The sequence below is a fragment of the Gracilinanus agilis genome, chromosome 3 (assembly GCF_016433145.1).
Source record: "Gracilinanus agilis isolate LMUSP501 chromosome 3, AgileGrace, whole genome shotgun sequence".
Taxonomy (NCBI): domain Eukaryota; kingdom Metazoa; phylum Chordata; class Mammalia; order Didelphimorphia; family Didelphidae; genus Gracilinanus; species Gracilinanus agilis.
Genome location: NC_058132.1, coordinates 522,948,603 through 522,965,233, shown reverse-complemented (window position 1 = coordinate 522,965,233; position 16,631 = coordinate 522,948,603). Strand labels below are relative to the sequence as shown.

Below are 16,631 nucleotides of genomic sequence, written 5' to 3'. Positions count from 1 at the left end.
ATCTATCTATCTATCTATCTATCTATCTATCTATCTATCTATCTATCTATCTATCTATCTATCATCTATCTACTTATCTATCTAGTGCAACTCTCTCTGTTTCTGTCCCCGTTTCTTTTTTCTATCTCTCTCTCCACCTATATCCATATTTATCAGAGATAGAGAATGCCGTTCCTTTTTATTATATCATGACTTTATATATTTATAAATGCATTAGATGCAAGTTATAGAAGTATATTATCTTGGAAATTTAAAGGAGTCTGATTTTTCTTAATTAATATTTAATGATATTACATATAATGAATAATTAATAACAACAACAATGGAAAATATATTCTATTTAATAATAATATTCTAGATGCCTCTTCCTATAATTCAAAATGAATATGAATTTAGTAATTAATAAGGATCAAAAATAATTAACAATTAATATTATTTAGGAAGTGAGCTTAATTTTTCTTCATTCTCCTTCCTACAGACTCTGAAACCAGATTTTTCATTGAAAACTGAATTAAATGCTATTACATAGCATAATAATATACAAATAGATATTTAAAAGTCAGATGGTCAGTAGAAAAGAGAATATGATTTAGTATTTTTATTCTTAAATGGTGAAGAGATTATCCTGAAAAGGACTGAACCTAAATCTGTTTTTCAAGAACCTTAAGTTTTGTTCCTTATTCACATGATTCAGCATACATATAATCACAGATACTCCTCCTTCAGGAGTTCATGCAGAGCAGAAGTATCAAAACTCATGAGTAGGCCAAACCCAATTAAAATATAATTGGGAAGGGGCAGCTAGGTAGCTCAGTGGATTGAGAGCCAGACCTAAAGATGGGAGGTCCTGGGTTCAAATCTGAACTTAGACATTTCCTAGCTGTGTGACCCTGGGCAAGTCACTTAACCCCTATTGCCTAGCCCTTATTGCTCTTCTGCCTTAGAAAAAATACATTCTAAGATGGAAGTTAAGGTAAGGGTATATATATATATGTGTGTGTGTGTGTGTGTGTGTGTGGGTGGGTGTGCACTATATATATATTTTTATATTGTAATATATATAAATAATTAGGAAATGTTTAACAAAATAAATAAAAATACAATAGAACACAGTAAATGTTAACTTTGGTTTTCTAAGTTAATATGTAGCCTGCATGGATGATTTGATTTGAGTGTGACAGCACTGTGGCGCATCACATTTATTACTATACTGTGCCCTCATAACTAAATCTGCATTATTAATAGGATAAAAACATTAAATGAATGACTTCATAATTGCTAAATATAGTGGTTTTTTTTCTTCTGTCTTCATATTTATCCCTTCTGAAGCATTTGTCAATTGTTTTGTAAAAGCTTTGTCCAGCCATATACTTTCCCTTCTTTAGATTTTTGTGACAACATATTCCTTTGTTGACAACCCTTCCAATAGCCTGACTATTCTTTCTCATGTCCATATTCATCCGTGCCATACCCACTAAGTGTGAGTATTCCTTAAAGCACAATCCTCAAGCTTCATCTTTTTTCTTTATCATTTGGTGCTCTTATCCACTCCATGTACGCAATGATCATCTTTCGGCAGATTATTCCTAGATATCGATACCTATCCCTAATCTTTCCTGGGCTGTCATCTAGTTTTTGGATATATCAATTTGTCTAAACCATGGGCATCTGAATCAATATAACTAGATTAAACTTTTTATCTTTTCCCCCAAAATTCTCCCTTATTACTTCTGAACTTCCCTTACTATTAAGGGCATTATCATCTTCCCAGGAACCCAGGGTCATAACCTGAGTTTTATCCTCAATTTCTCTCACTTTGATTTATCCCAACTATGCAATCTGTTATCAAATTCTTTCATGATTACCTTCATAATATCTCTCCTCTGAGATCCCTTCTCTGTATTTAAATAGCCACCAACCTAGTTTGGGTTTCCATCATCTCTTGCCCCTACTATTACAATAACTTTGCCTTTAGTTTATCCTTACTACAACTAATCTTCCAGTAAAGGCTATTGCTTCCATATTACATCCACAGTCCTATATAAACTCCTTTGTTGGATGTGTGTCTTTTTTTATGGTCCTTTCCTATGACTCCTCTCATCTTCTTACACTATATTCTTCTCCATGTTTCTATGATCTACTTAAACTGGTGTATTTGCTGCTACTCAAACAAGACCCTCCATTTTTCATCTCTTCAGCCTTTGCATTGGATGTCCCTCATATTTAGAATATTCTCCCATCTTACTTCCAAAGCTTAATTTCCTTAGCTTCCTCCATGTCTAACTTTAAATTTTAACTTCTACAGGTTTTTTTTTGGAAAGGAAAATTAGCCTTTCCTAATTCCTACATGTTGTCTCATTAGACATTTGAATTTGAGTTCCTACAGGGCAGAGATGATTTTGCCTACCTTTTTTTTTTCTATACTCCTAACTTAGCACCATGCCTAGAATATAGTAAGTACTTAAAAATGCTTATTGCTTGAATTCTTTTAGTGAATCTTTGGGCATTAGGTATCTAAAATACAGACATTTTTTATTCGCTAGCTTCTACAATGAGATATTTATCATATTCATCTGTGTATAAGAAAATTATATAAAGAATTAGAAATGAAAATTGAATAAGAAAATCATAAAGAAGAAAATAATAGAAATTGTTTTCATTACCTGAAAATATGTGAACTGTGAGTGATAGAGATCTGGATAAACATGAAGAGTAGTTCCAATCACCAGTAGCAGTTCAAATTTGTGAAGAGATGAACTAATATAGCCAGTAAATCCCAAACACCAGATTTTCAGAAGAGCTTCCAAATCAAACAGGACTGTAAAGGCCACCTGGTAGAATATTTATGAAGGAAAATAAATACTGACATCTGAATCCAGAATTATGATTTATAGCAACACAACTCAAGCATCCAGAATGAATGAACTTTAGACAGTACAAACTGAAATCAAGGTCAACTAACAAAGACCCTGAGTTTTTGGTTTTTAAGAGAGGTGGAAAAAGTTTAGATACATATTGATTAGATAAGAAACTTTAATAGACTTAATCAATCCATAGTATCAATCAATAAATGTAATCTTTAAGGTTTTGACAAGTTCTGTTGTAATTTATTATCTACTATAAATATTAAAAATTATTTCACAGTCAATTATAGAACTGCTGTAATTACTGATTCTTATACATACACATACTTGATTCTTAGTAAAGTTCAAGCTTCCTTAGACACATTCTTTCAAAGTTATGAACTATGGGAAATGGACACATAATTTTAAAGTTATGTCAAATCAGGTACACACTGTTTTGGACCAGAGGAATAAGACTGAGTCACAGAATTGAAGCAACTTTAAAAGTCAACTATTCTAAACTGTTCTTTGATTTACACAGTATACCAAAGAGTAGGGAACATACAATAGGGTACCTTATTTGATCTCTTAAATAATTGCCATTTAATTTTTATTTAAAATTACCTTACATATCTGTATTGAAGAACATACGTACAAATACTATATTTTTGCTTTTATTTGCTCTTTTGGATGGATAATTCCATTTTAAGAGAAGGGGAGAAGAGAAATGTAATTAAAGGTGAAATTTCCCATAGATAAAAAAATACAAATGGGAGATATTTGAGTTACATAGGCATGGAACATTTCATTGAGAAGTTAGAGATTGAAACCACAAATAAAAGGGATAGAACTTTCTTCTACTGTCCTTTCATCTCCTCTCTATAGTGCTTCAAAGATTAGATTTACACCAAAATCTAAAAATCTCTAGTGATATGGAACATGAATCAGAAATTCCTGTCTCCTAATGCATTCATTCATTAATTAATTCATTTAATAATCATTAACTGAGTGGACATTAATGTTAGGGTATTTTGCTATATATAACATTTTAAAAAATCTGTATTCATAAAATCCATGGTCTAATATGAGGAGATAAAGTATGTTTAAAAAACTATCATTTAAGGATAAAATGTAAAATCTAAGAATTAAAGCAGATTCAAAGGACGATTTATAATAATTCAGAAAATGGAGGTATTACTTCAGTCTCAAGAAGAATAAGGAAAGGTTTCATGGAAGAGATTGTATTTGGCCTGGACCATGAAAGAAATTTAAGTTTGGCATGTGAGAAGTAGAAAAATCCACCAACCTTTTCAATGTAGAAATTTTAGCAATATTACATTTTTAAAAATTTAAAATAATTTAAAACTTTGATACTCCTAAAATTTAGCAAGACTTTCCCCTCCCCATCCACTCACAACTGGAGATAGTCTTTTCATGTAGTTTTCTTTGTCATAAAATGTTTAACTATAGAGTTTTGCATTCTCTTCTTTCATTTTACATTTGTAGTTTCTAACAAAGCTATAAAGTACCTCTCAACATATTATTATATATTTCCTTGTATTCCAAAGCACCTATTTACTTTATTAACTTTAGATATGCAATCAACAGAATAAATGAAATTATGTGACAGGATTTTAACTCATAGTAAAAAAGCTTAGGACCATCTGCATTTATATTTGTTCTGTGAGAAAATTTTATGATTTTCAATGACATCCATAACACTAATAATTAAAAATATATCAAGTGATTTGCATAAAATGTGCTTAACATTAAACACCTGTCTTTGCATTTGATAGGATGTTAATGGGTCTTTCACGACTTATGAAATTTCACTTTAGACTTTGGGAAACACATATCCACTGTCTGGTTTTGTTGTGAAAAATATATTGCTTTTGATGTCTGCATAATATTTGAAATTAGCTCAAAGGCAATAACATTTAAGTTAAAGTGATATATTTCCAATATATAGAGAAGATCTGTAACTTGCTCAGAAGGTACAAAACTTTCCAATCACTACCTTTATTTTAGAAACACAAGCCTGTCTCCCATTTTCAAAAAAGTACTTCCACTGTGTGACCCTGGGCAAGTCACTTGACCTCCATTGCGTACCCTTACCACTCTTCTGCCTTGGAGCCAATACATACTATTGACTCCAAGATGGAGGTAAGGGTTTAAAAAAAAGTACTTCTACTTCGATTTCCCAAATTACATAGTAAATTCATTATATTTATGCTAGAAGAAAACTATGATTTATAAATATACAATGGGATACTTTGGTTTAAATATTTCCATGAATGTAAGGACTCTGAAGGTGGAATGCATAATAATAAGATCTCACTTTAGGAAAGGTTTTACAAGTAACAAAGTATATTTGCTTCACAACTAGCATCTTAAAACAGTAAAATATTGTCCTCTCAATAGAACCTTCAAAACAGCCACACCCATTTCATCAGTAAGACCTGAGGCTCAGAAATGGGAGGCAACTTGGTATAGGTACTCTGTGGTAATATAGGAATTAAATCTCAGCTCTCGTCCTTATATCTTGTGCTTTGTCTTACTTTACTTTTGTCTTACTTTACTTGTCTAACTTTAATGTAAACTGCAATAGTTTAGTGTGACGGTTATGGGGTTCTCCCTTCAGCATATACATGAAGAAAGAATAACTCCAATTCCTTCTTTTCATCACTGAAAAGTTCACATCATTTGAGTAACTTGTTATTCATATGGACCAGACCATGATAAATCTATATGGCTTGAGCTAAATATACAAAAAGACAAATTTTTTCATTAAAGAATTTCTTAACCTTTACCTTCTCTTTGTATATTATGGTCATATGGAAAATATTTTCAGAGTGAAGGATGTTAAGAAATTAACAGATATCCATTTTCCAAAATCATTTAATTCATAACACTTGACTTGTGAAACTAGAGGTCATAATAATAATTAGATTGTAGCCAAATAATGGAATACATGAAAAAATTCAAGAGAAATAACATTTTAATTAGAATCAAACAATTAAATTCAATTAAAAACATTTGAGAATGCTGTAGATACATTAAATTCAATGAGTAATGGACTGATACTAGATAACTAAAAATCAAACATTAATTGGCTATCATCTATCTAGTAAAATAATGTTTATTGCTCACATTAAAATTTATTTACAAACTATCATTGTACATTGCAAACAATAGCCTCTGTTGTCAAATTTAAGGAAAAATATGGGTGTCATGTTGGGCCACTAATTTATGAGGAAGTTAATTCAGAAATTTTCACAAAATTTCATAAAATTTAAGATGAAAGGTCCTTTTATCATTCTAGAGTCATTTAAGTATCAACTCCCAAAAAGTCAAGTTGGGCATGTTATCAGAAAAAAGACTTTGGAGATGGAAGATCATACCCTCATAGATTTAGATGGGGAAGGTATCTCAGGTGCTAACTTTAGTAGTATTTCAGCTATTCAATCCCATAATTTTACTGATCAGTAAAAATAAATCCTAAAGGCTTAACAATGGCTTCAGAGGCAGTAAGCAATAAAGCAGATAACTTGAATCCTGGTCCTCTGACTCAAAAGTCATTTTCCATCACACATTTTTCCTGGGATTTCATTGGTTGCCTCTCATGTTAGGACAGTCTGATCTTTTCTGAGTTCAGCATGCCTAACCATAAATCTGCCTGAATAATCTGGATATTTAAGTTACATAACTGTCAAATTAAACCTTTTAACTAAAGCTTCTGAAAAAAAAACTTAATTAAACCTAATGATAATGCCAAAGAGTGAAACTCAAATGAGATGGGATGACTTCTCTCAATTTGATCACTGCATGTGCTTAATAAGACTCAAATGTGTATATCAGGTTTGAGACACAGAAAATAGTAACTTATGTTACCTTATTTTAACCACCAAATTAAAAAAAAATTCGAAGAGGAAATACAGAAATTAACTTTTGAATTAAGAAGCTTCTAATGGAGGGATATTATGAAAACAAATAAAATTGGTAGAGAGATATACATCTAAAGAATAATTTCCTTTAATATTGCCAAGAAAATTATGACTTTTCATAATTAATTTTAATTAATTTCTCAATAACAGATTGTTTTGCTGTTATTTAGCCATTTCAATTTGGGTGTGTATAGAATTAAGACCAGATTTCTTCATATGTAAACTCTTTCATAAAAGGAAGTTGGATGCCTTTGGAAAATGAATGAACCATTCCAGGGTCAAAAAATATCTTGAGGTCTCCTAAAAGAGTAAATACTATTTGCAAACCACATAATTTCTATGACAGGCAAAAATGAATAGTCTATTGCAGCTTTTGGCTCTCACCTAAGCTATCAATTTGGCATGGTTTTATAAGAAAGGTGTTCTTATGAGCTTTCACCCACTTAGAAAAAAAATCAGAGAAAGCAACATATCATGGCTGCTTATATAATAAATCAAATTCAGTGAAAATTTTTAACATATATCCTTTCTATATATAGTTCTGAAATCTCATTATGATCTTTTAAATTAATATATTCTCAGTGGAAAATGTATTTTGGACACATGTTATTAAAATTATGCATTTAAATCATTATTAAAATAATGTCAATTCCTAGTGAGCAGGAGTCTACTTAATTATTTTTTTCTTCCCAAAAGCAGTCTGTTCTTTTGGGTAGATATAACAAAATTTTTCATTACTTAGAAACAGATTTTATTTTAAACACTTCTAAAAACTGAATTTAACTGATGCAACAAACTGTCAATCAATACAACTATCAATTTATCATTCAAAGTTAAATGAAACAAATTTATTATTATGTGGGCTCTGCAATACTGCAAAATGATGTTGGCTATTTATACACTCTGTAATCTTAAAAAGTGTGTTATAATGGGTAGAGAATTGGCTTTTTATTCAGGAAAATCTAGGTTCATACCCTTTCTCTGATCTATATTTCCTGGGTAACTTCCCTCAGTGTTTTAGGCAATTCTCTAAGACATACATTAGCAGATAATGTGCCAATCCTGTTTCCTATTCTTTTTTTTTTTTTTTAACCCTTACTTTCTGTCTTGGAGTCAATAATGTGTATTGGCTCCAAGGCAGAAGAGTGGTAAGGGCTAGGCAATGGGGGTCAAGTGACTTGCCCAGGGTCACACAGCTAGGAAGTGTCTGAGGCCAGATTTGAACCTAAGACCTCCCGTCTCTAGGCCTGGTTCTTAATCCACTGAGCAACCCAACTGCCCCCTCCTATTCTCTTTTAATGTCATTTTAAAACAAAAATCATTAAACAATAAAAGTTTGATCTGAATTGAAATGATAATATTTGACTTTTATTTTAAATGCTCTTTAAACTTGGTGAAGCTCTTGACATACATTATTTCCTTTGAGCTTTCAAACAACTCTGAGAGGCAAATATCACAGACATTATTATCCCAATTTTTAATGTAAGGAAATTGAGGCTCAGGAAGATTTAGTGACCTGCTTGCTCAAAGTCACACAGCTATTGAGTATCGGAAGCAAGACTAAAACTACCATAACTAAGTGGGATCTGAATATTTTTCTGAAACAACAGATTGGCTTTGGTAATTTTTAAGAAATATACATACATATTTTAAAACTGAATTTGAAATATGATTAAAAACAAAACCAATGAATTATTTCAACACAGTCTATGAGACACAAAAGAATGTATAATGAAAAGTGTCTGCTTTCTACTTATTCATAATCTAGATGACACAGGCAACTATTTTCTTTTTTTCACTCCTGAAACAAGTTCTCACTTTAAATGAATTAGAACAAAGAAAAAAAAAGCCGCAATTTGAAAAAAAAAGTGTCTGATTTCAATACTTATAGAAACATTTTTACCCTAACTACAGTATGATTTTAGTAGGCTGAAGGATTTTTTTTATTCTTACTAGATAATATATAAAAAAGCCTCTGGGAATATGAATTATTATATCTCCTACAAGGATTCTATTTAAAAGTATGAGTCTAAAAAGTTTATATAAATATATTGTTTCAGAAACCTTAATATTAGAGGCTATAACCTTTTAAAGAATATCTTTGATCCTTCATACTTCAATGACTGTATTCCAATCTTGAAGCCCTTCACAATGTCACCAAGATTACCTTTCTAGGCTTATTTCTCATTATTTCCTTTCATGCCCTGTTCTTTCCATCTCTTTTGGTCTTCTTTCTTCTATTGCCTGACCTGATGGCTTTTATCTTCTCCTTGCATGTCTTTGCTCTCAAACTGTCCTCCATACTCACTCTTCACCTTTTCCTCTTAGAATGCCTTTCTCTATGATGTAGGTCATGTGCCACCTCCTACAAAAGACCTTCCTGTGCCCCTACTTGTTAATGTTCTTTTCTTTTTAAAATACATATACAGATACATAAATCCTTTTGTGCCATATAATGGTGCCATAGTTGTGCACTGGTTAGTGTTTAGTGTTTGGGGAATTAAATATTTTATTATGATATTTTCTGATGATCATTTAACCCTCTGACCCATAATTTCCCCTTTGTAAAAAGGGGTAGTAATACTCATATAGTCTACTTCACGTGGTTGTAATGAGGAAAAGCTCATTGTAAAACTCAAGTGCTATAAATATAGGTTATTATTACTCCTATTTAAAGAAAAATAATTATCTCAATATTAAATAAAACAAATGAATAATCATTAATGATAGGTTAAGTATATAACTTCCATTAAGTGAAATATCTGTTTCAGAGGATTAAAATGATACTACTAGAGCTGTTAGGTGCCTCAGTGGATAGAGAAAGAGCCAGGACTGGAGACAAGGGGCCCTGGGTCCAAATCAGACATGAGACACTTTCTAGCTGTGTAACCTTAGGCAAGCCATTTAGCCTCACTTGCATAGCCCTTACCACTCTTCTGCCCTGGAACCAATATTTAGGGTCAATTATAAGATAAAAGGCAAATATTTTTAAAAAATCATTATGTGGGTTGTTTAAAATTAAATGGACTTTTAATGGTGCTAGAAAACACTAACATTTCTTAGTGTCCCATATTTACTTAAGTATTCTTATGTAATATTCAAACAGTTCTAGCCACAATGTGAACCACTACAATTCCCTTGGAATTTTTCTAGTCAAACATTAAAATTAAAATTGAAAATTAACTTAAAATATTAACAATTTCCTAATACTGATAAAAATGGTTTGCTTCCCAGTACTTTGTGGATATAGAAATGTAGAAGGTAAGGCAAATATACCTCTCATGATTCAAGTAATAATGTAAGTTCCTTCTTCAGAATTTTGAATTTAAATCATTATTCTTCTATAAGACCAATGTCCATTCTTCATAATTCTGCTCTGGGTTTCATTTTAAGGTGATGCAAGTCAAGGTTTTTAAGTATTAAGTTCACAACTACATGTGAAAATAAATAAATAAATCACCATTCAAAGATTATTTAAGTGGATATAACTTTTATATTCCAATCCTCTAAAATTCATTAAAGGTTTTTGTAAGAATCTAATTTCATTTTAAAATAGAATAGCTGTAACAATTTGAAGTATTTTATTATCTAAATTAATAAGTGATATTTATATAGTACCTTAAATATATGGTGGTATAAACTATACCACAATTCATTTTCTGTTCTTTTCTTCCCCAGTTGGCCACATTATTCATGGAACATGTCAGAGTTACAGTAATAACCCATTTACTCTGATGTTTCAAAGACAGCCGTCTCAAATAAATTATATAATCTTTCTCAACATGGAATGATCCATTATTTTATATCCTTTTTTAAGACTCAATTTTATAGAATATGTAAAATGAATATTTTTCCAGCTGCTAATCTATTAGTTCCTAGTTAACTTAAAATACTTATTTTGATTCATTTCAAAATTGGTGATAAAAAGTCAATTTTGTAGATAGTTTTTTGTGGCCAAATATTAATTTATGGAGGATGAATTGAAAAGAATATGAATCTCATGTATTTCATTATACTACTATTTTGGCAGAGGAAATGTTGGATTTCAAAATGTTATGTAGGTGCTTTTACTTCCCAGCAAAAATAAATGCTACTTTCAAGTATTAACATAACGTTTCATATTTTGCATCCAACTTGTTTATTTATCAATATAAAATAATGTCTAAAAATCATCTAATGAAATGGATTTCAAAGCTTTTTTACTATTTTATTGTCAAACAGGTCTTATTTGATCTAGCATTGTCCAGAAACAATGTATTTCCCGTAAGCAAATTTTCTAGGTCTTTCCTGTACTCATTTAAAGAATACTATGCTTAAATCTGATGATTAAAGGTCACAGTTGCAAACTACCTTTATCATATCATATGGTGAAACGATTCTACATCTACTTTATAGTTAATGATATCAGGCCATCAGCTGGGAATGCTGGGTGCATTAACCTCAGACTTTATACACACATAACAGCAGCTTCAAAGAGAAACTGATAGGATTGACTTATTCTGAGGACTTTCATTTTCAGTCCTTGGCTTCTAATCTACTGTGGTCTGAGAAAGCAGATAATGAAGCTTATTATGAAATGTATATCAAATAGTGAATCAGCAAGTCTCTGAGGAGATGCAAAAGAATAAAGTGAATGGCTTTAGTTCAGGGTCTTTGTGAAAGTTATTCTGTAGATGTTTCCCCACTCCTTTGCTCAAGTTGGTGCTGTGATAGGAAGGGTCAAAGCTGCTACATAAAATAAGATTACTGCACCATGACTGGGGTCTAGTCTTAGACTTGACTCTCAGAGTCTTCTTCCTCTTTCTTAACTTGCAAGTGAATAACTTTAAATATGAGAAAAATACCTGGGGCAAAGAATCAAGTTCAGCTTTATTTTAGAGCATATATTATATTTGTATTATTGCTAGATACTCTCCATTATCAGAAAAGGAAAGCAAAAAAAAAAAACCATTTATAACTGTTTCACTTAACTTCTTGGTGACCAAAATAACTTCCCCTTTACTATAATTAAGATAAACAGCATTTATCTATATTGATAGAAAGAATTCTAACCCCAGGAGTTCGATAAATTCATGAAATCAGAACTCAAATTAAAAGACAAAATACTTTCATTGTTGTTGTTATTTTTTTAAACCCTTACCTTCCGTCTTGGAGTTGATTCTGTGTATTGGCTCCAAGGCAGAAGAGTGGTAAAGGCTAGGCAATGGGGGTCAAGTGACTTGCCCAGGGTCACACAGCTGGGAAGTGTCTGAGGCCAGATTTGAACCTAGGACCTCCTGTCTCTAGGCCTGGCTCTCAATTCAGAGCTACCTAGCTGCCCCCACATTGTTGTTTTTTTAAATGGGATACCCTCACAAAATACATGCTACTGTAGGAAAGGTATAACAAAAAGAGTAGAACCCTGGTGATGAAAACAAAATAGTAAAATTCCTTTGAAATCGATTTCATTAAATTATTTTTAGGCATTATTTTGTATTGACAAATATATTAAAACCTGAGAACCTAAAATCTGAGAAACTGTCATAAGAGTGTTTTTCACTACTCTCAATGCTGTAAGACATAAAAGATTGATACTGACATCAATTGAAAATAGGGCAATTTGAAAGGAACTTTCAGAGAAGTCAGGAGATTTTTACACTATATGGATATATTAGTTACACTGATAGGAAATTTAATGGGAAATAAGCAATTTGGTAGCTCCACCATCTTTCCTGCAGAAGCTCTTTTCCAGTTAAGTTCATTATCAATGACATTTAGTTTCAGGAAACTACCTTCATTCAGGAAGGCTGGCTGACAGCTTTTTTACATATTGTCAGAGAGAACTTGAACAATAAGGAAAGGCTTCTAAGAAGGAATTAAAAAGTGACGTATTAACCATGAATTGACATTCACATGGGTATCTATTTCCTACAGGTATACGTTACTTTATTAAATTTATGTTTTCCTGAAGAATTGTGCAAATTTTTATTTCTATAATCAAACCTGAATGCACCAAGATTGAAAAGTGCTGAAACAAATTATATTTTGGAAGTAAAATATCTTTATAATGTAAATAATTAATTTAAAATGTATCTAATTTTAAAAATTTATGTTTTCATCTGAAACCTGCATTATGCATTAGATGGGGAGCTGACCTTGGTTGTGAGGAACATAGGGGTTCAAGTTTTGCCACTGACACAAACTGGATCTATGAATCTATGCTAATCACTTAACCTCTTGTTAACCAAAACAACTTCTCTACAACTCTAAATAACAGAAATGGCATTTATCTGCATTGGCAGAGGGAATTCTATCCCCATGAGTGCAATAAATTAATGAGATCAGAGCTTAGATTAAGAAAAAAATAATTTCAAACACTGGAAATTTAAAAATGGAATATATTCAAAAAGTATACTCTATTGTAGGAAACACATGACAAAATGAAACAGCAGAAATGTGGTGGTTCACAGACTTGGCTTTCTCTGCTCTGACATATTTTAGTTGCTGGAATTTGCTTAAGTCACTAATTATTAGTTATGTCACTTATAAAATTGGGATAATACTTTCATTACCTACTCACGGCTCTGTTGTAAGGAAATTATTTCATATGTGTTAAAGTGCTATATAATTGTGGAACATAACTATTTAAAGGAAGAGTCCATAAATTAAAATTTTGTAAGTAAAAGTTGTTTTCCAATGATGTGTAACAAAGATTACTGGAAAATTCTTCATTCAGAAAAAGACCCATAAAATCATATTTTAAAAGTATATAAATATATATGTATATATACATATATCCATACCCCAGTGACTAATTAATGACTGATTAATTATTCAGTATGATACTATTATTCAGTAAATTAGTGATTGTACTAAATATAGAGTATGAAATAAGGTATAGAAGCTATGTTCTGTTGTTATAGAAAATTGAGGTTTTCATAACATTCTGAGCAGTGCTTTACAGATTAGTAATTATATCACAAACTTGGAATGCAGCAGCATGGGTTACATGAAGAAATGATGCTGGAAATGGCATGGAAGTTACCTAATGAACTTGTAATCATCCCTTTGCTCAAAGAGCGATGGGAGGAGTTATGGTTAACTCAATGGTAAAAATGTATAATCTGTTCACACAAAAAAAGCATGAAATAAATCCTACATAAACCAGAAGCGTTCCTGGTTAGCTGAGATGAGCTTGTTATCATAACTCAGAAGGATGACCTTGGTCCAAAATCTAATAAACAATTACTAAGCATCTATTATTAGACACTGTATTAGGTACTGAATACAAAATATCAGTAATAACAATTCCTGCTTACAAAGAACTTACATTCTAATGAAGCAAACATCAAGTACATATATAAATATATCACATAAATGTAAGGTGAAGCAATACAAATACGAACAAGGTTGTTGAATATAAGGTATTTTGGAAGGAGGGTACTGATAGTTGGAGGAATCAGGAAAGTATTTGTGCCAAAGGTGGTACTTGAGCTGTGTTATAAAGGAAAAGAAGCACTCTTTGAGGTAGAGGTAAGACAGGTGTTCATTAAAGGTATGAAGAATGACCAGTGCAAAGCCATGGAGACAGGAAATAGAATGTCATATGTGTATAGAATAGAGAGAAGGCCAGTATGGCTGGAATACATAGTGTAGAGCAAGGAATAATTTCCAGTAAACCTAGAAAGGCAGATTTGGACCAGATTTTTAAAAGAACTTTAAAGGCTATGCCAAAGGAGTTTACCCTGGAATCAATAAGAAACCAATGGAGTTGCTTGAGTAAGGGGGTAATGTGATAAGATCTGTATTTAGGACAATGTGTGTGACAGCAGGGTATAGAATGAACTGGAATAAGAGATCTGAGTCACAGAGACTTCACAGTTAGGGAGGCTGTTGTAATATCTAGGTGAGAGAATGACAATTAAGGCCATTTTCTGGGACTAGATGTCATAGAGAAGTGCTTTGGGGTGAAAGATGCATTTTGTTTGGGGGACAAATAGGAACTAGACTCATGCCATTGGACAAAGCACTCAGGTATATTGGCAGTAGTAATCTTTTTTTAGATTCAGAGCAAATATTATATACTGTGAGTGGAACACTGAGTTTTAGTTGATTTAGATGCATTAAGTCAAAGACAAACAATTCTCATTTTTTTTTTCCAAATAAAAGAATCCATTGGCCAAGGATCAGTTTCCTCAAGGGAAATGATCAATTTTGTAGCCAGTGCATTGAGGTATTATAATGGAAATTGCCCTCGGAATTCATTTTCATTCCTGAAAAAACAATCTAGATGTCACAGCCAGTATGCTTACCTCTGCCAGGTAGAACTCATCATATTGTCTTCTGAAATTCTCTCCTTTATAATAGTTGCTAGCAGCAACAATGACATCTACAGTCACCATGCTCAGGATAAACATATGAAAAACTGATGACCTCATCATTTTCTGAAGAGTAAGAAACAATCAAAAATATGCCAAAGTTAGAGATCATTTTCATTTCCTGTTAGAATAACTTTTTCTTCAGTGAATAAATGAACATATATCATTTTCATGTTATAAGCTCCTAATGGATTTCCAATCATGAAAGGTCTTTAAGCAGAGGCCAAAATATCACTTGTTGAGAATACTACAAAGAAAACTACTTCTCGGGAACAGGTTGGACTAGATGATCTCTGTAGCCCCTGACAAATAAAGATTCTATGATTATTAACACTATGACTTCAGAGGTATATATTCAGCTCTAGTCTTGCTTCACCACGAGCCTCTTGACCATTTCCAAATGGGCAACCTATAAGCAAATTAAACTCAGCATATTCAAACAACTCATTTTCTTCTCCTAAAATCTCATTTCTCTTTTAAACTTCCTTATTTCTGTTGGAATATCATCATTTCTTGAAAGTCACTCTGATTCATAACAGTGACATCATCTCTTTGATTTCATTCTTTTTCATTCTCCATATATAATCAGTTTTCACTCCCTGTCTATTATACTTGCATGTCTCTACCACCACAGTCCAGGCTCCCATCATTTTTTGCTTGATTAGCCTTCTAAATGGACTTCTAGTTTCTAATCTTTCCTTTCTCATTTATCCTCCACAACTACTAAAACAATATTCCTTAGGGATAACTTTCACCATTTTGGTCCTCTCTTTAAGAAATTTCAATGTTATCTTATTTCCTCTAGGATAAAATAAAAACACCTCCACTTGGCATTTAAACAATTTCACAAGTCAATTTAAACTTGCCTTTCCAGGTTTCTTACACATTACCCTCCTTCTCACACCTTATATTGAACCCAACTGGCCTATTCAATGTTTCTCACTTCCAGAATGCCCTCTCTTCATCTCCCATTTTAGAATCTCTAGCTTCATTCAAGGCTACAGTCCAAAGCCATATCCCACCAAAATATTTTTTTAATCCCTTCAATTTTTAGCTTTCACTTTCTCCACTTCCAATTATTATATACATATTTTATCTGTATTCCATGTTTTATTTCTCTATCAGAATGCATATTCCATTAGGAAAAGGGCCATTAATTTTTCTTTTGATTCTCATCATTTAGTGAAATTATACTCAGAAGACATTTAATAATTACTTGTTGAAATAGATATTAATGTCAATGGTGAATAATGCTTTTTGATATGAAAGGCATAATTAAATGGAAACTTTCCATCAAGTGTTTGATTCCATGTTACACTTCCCTAATCTCCAAAGTTCTTTTTGTTCTAGAGTAGATACTTAACTAGATTTTGTTTATCTGCCTTATGCACTCCATCCTAAGCAGAGAAATCATCTGAGACTTGGTACCAAAGAATAAGAGGTGCTTATGCCATGAACTTAAGAAAAGGAAGAAGTACATTTAACTT

General features: G+C 31.9%; 1 protein-coding gene across 2 annotated transcripts in view; it reads right to left on the bottom strand.

Annotated features, from left to right (window-relative positions):
- Positions 1-16,631, bottom strand: part of NALCN (sodium leak channel, non-selective) — a 483,341-nt gene that overhangs the window by 233,117 nt on the left and 233,593 nt on the right. For both annotated transcript variants that reach the window (XM_044667195.1, XM_044667196.1), the window contains 2 exons: positions 15,079-15,210; positions 2,664-2,831 (listed from right to left, as the gene is read on the bottom strand). In XM_044667195.1, the coding sequence (XP_044523130.1) occupies positions 2,664-2,831; positions 15,079-15,210 (300 nt within the window). The remainder of the gene's footprint in view (positions 1-2,663; positions 2,832-15,078; positions 15,211-16,631) is intronic.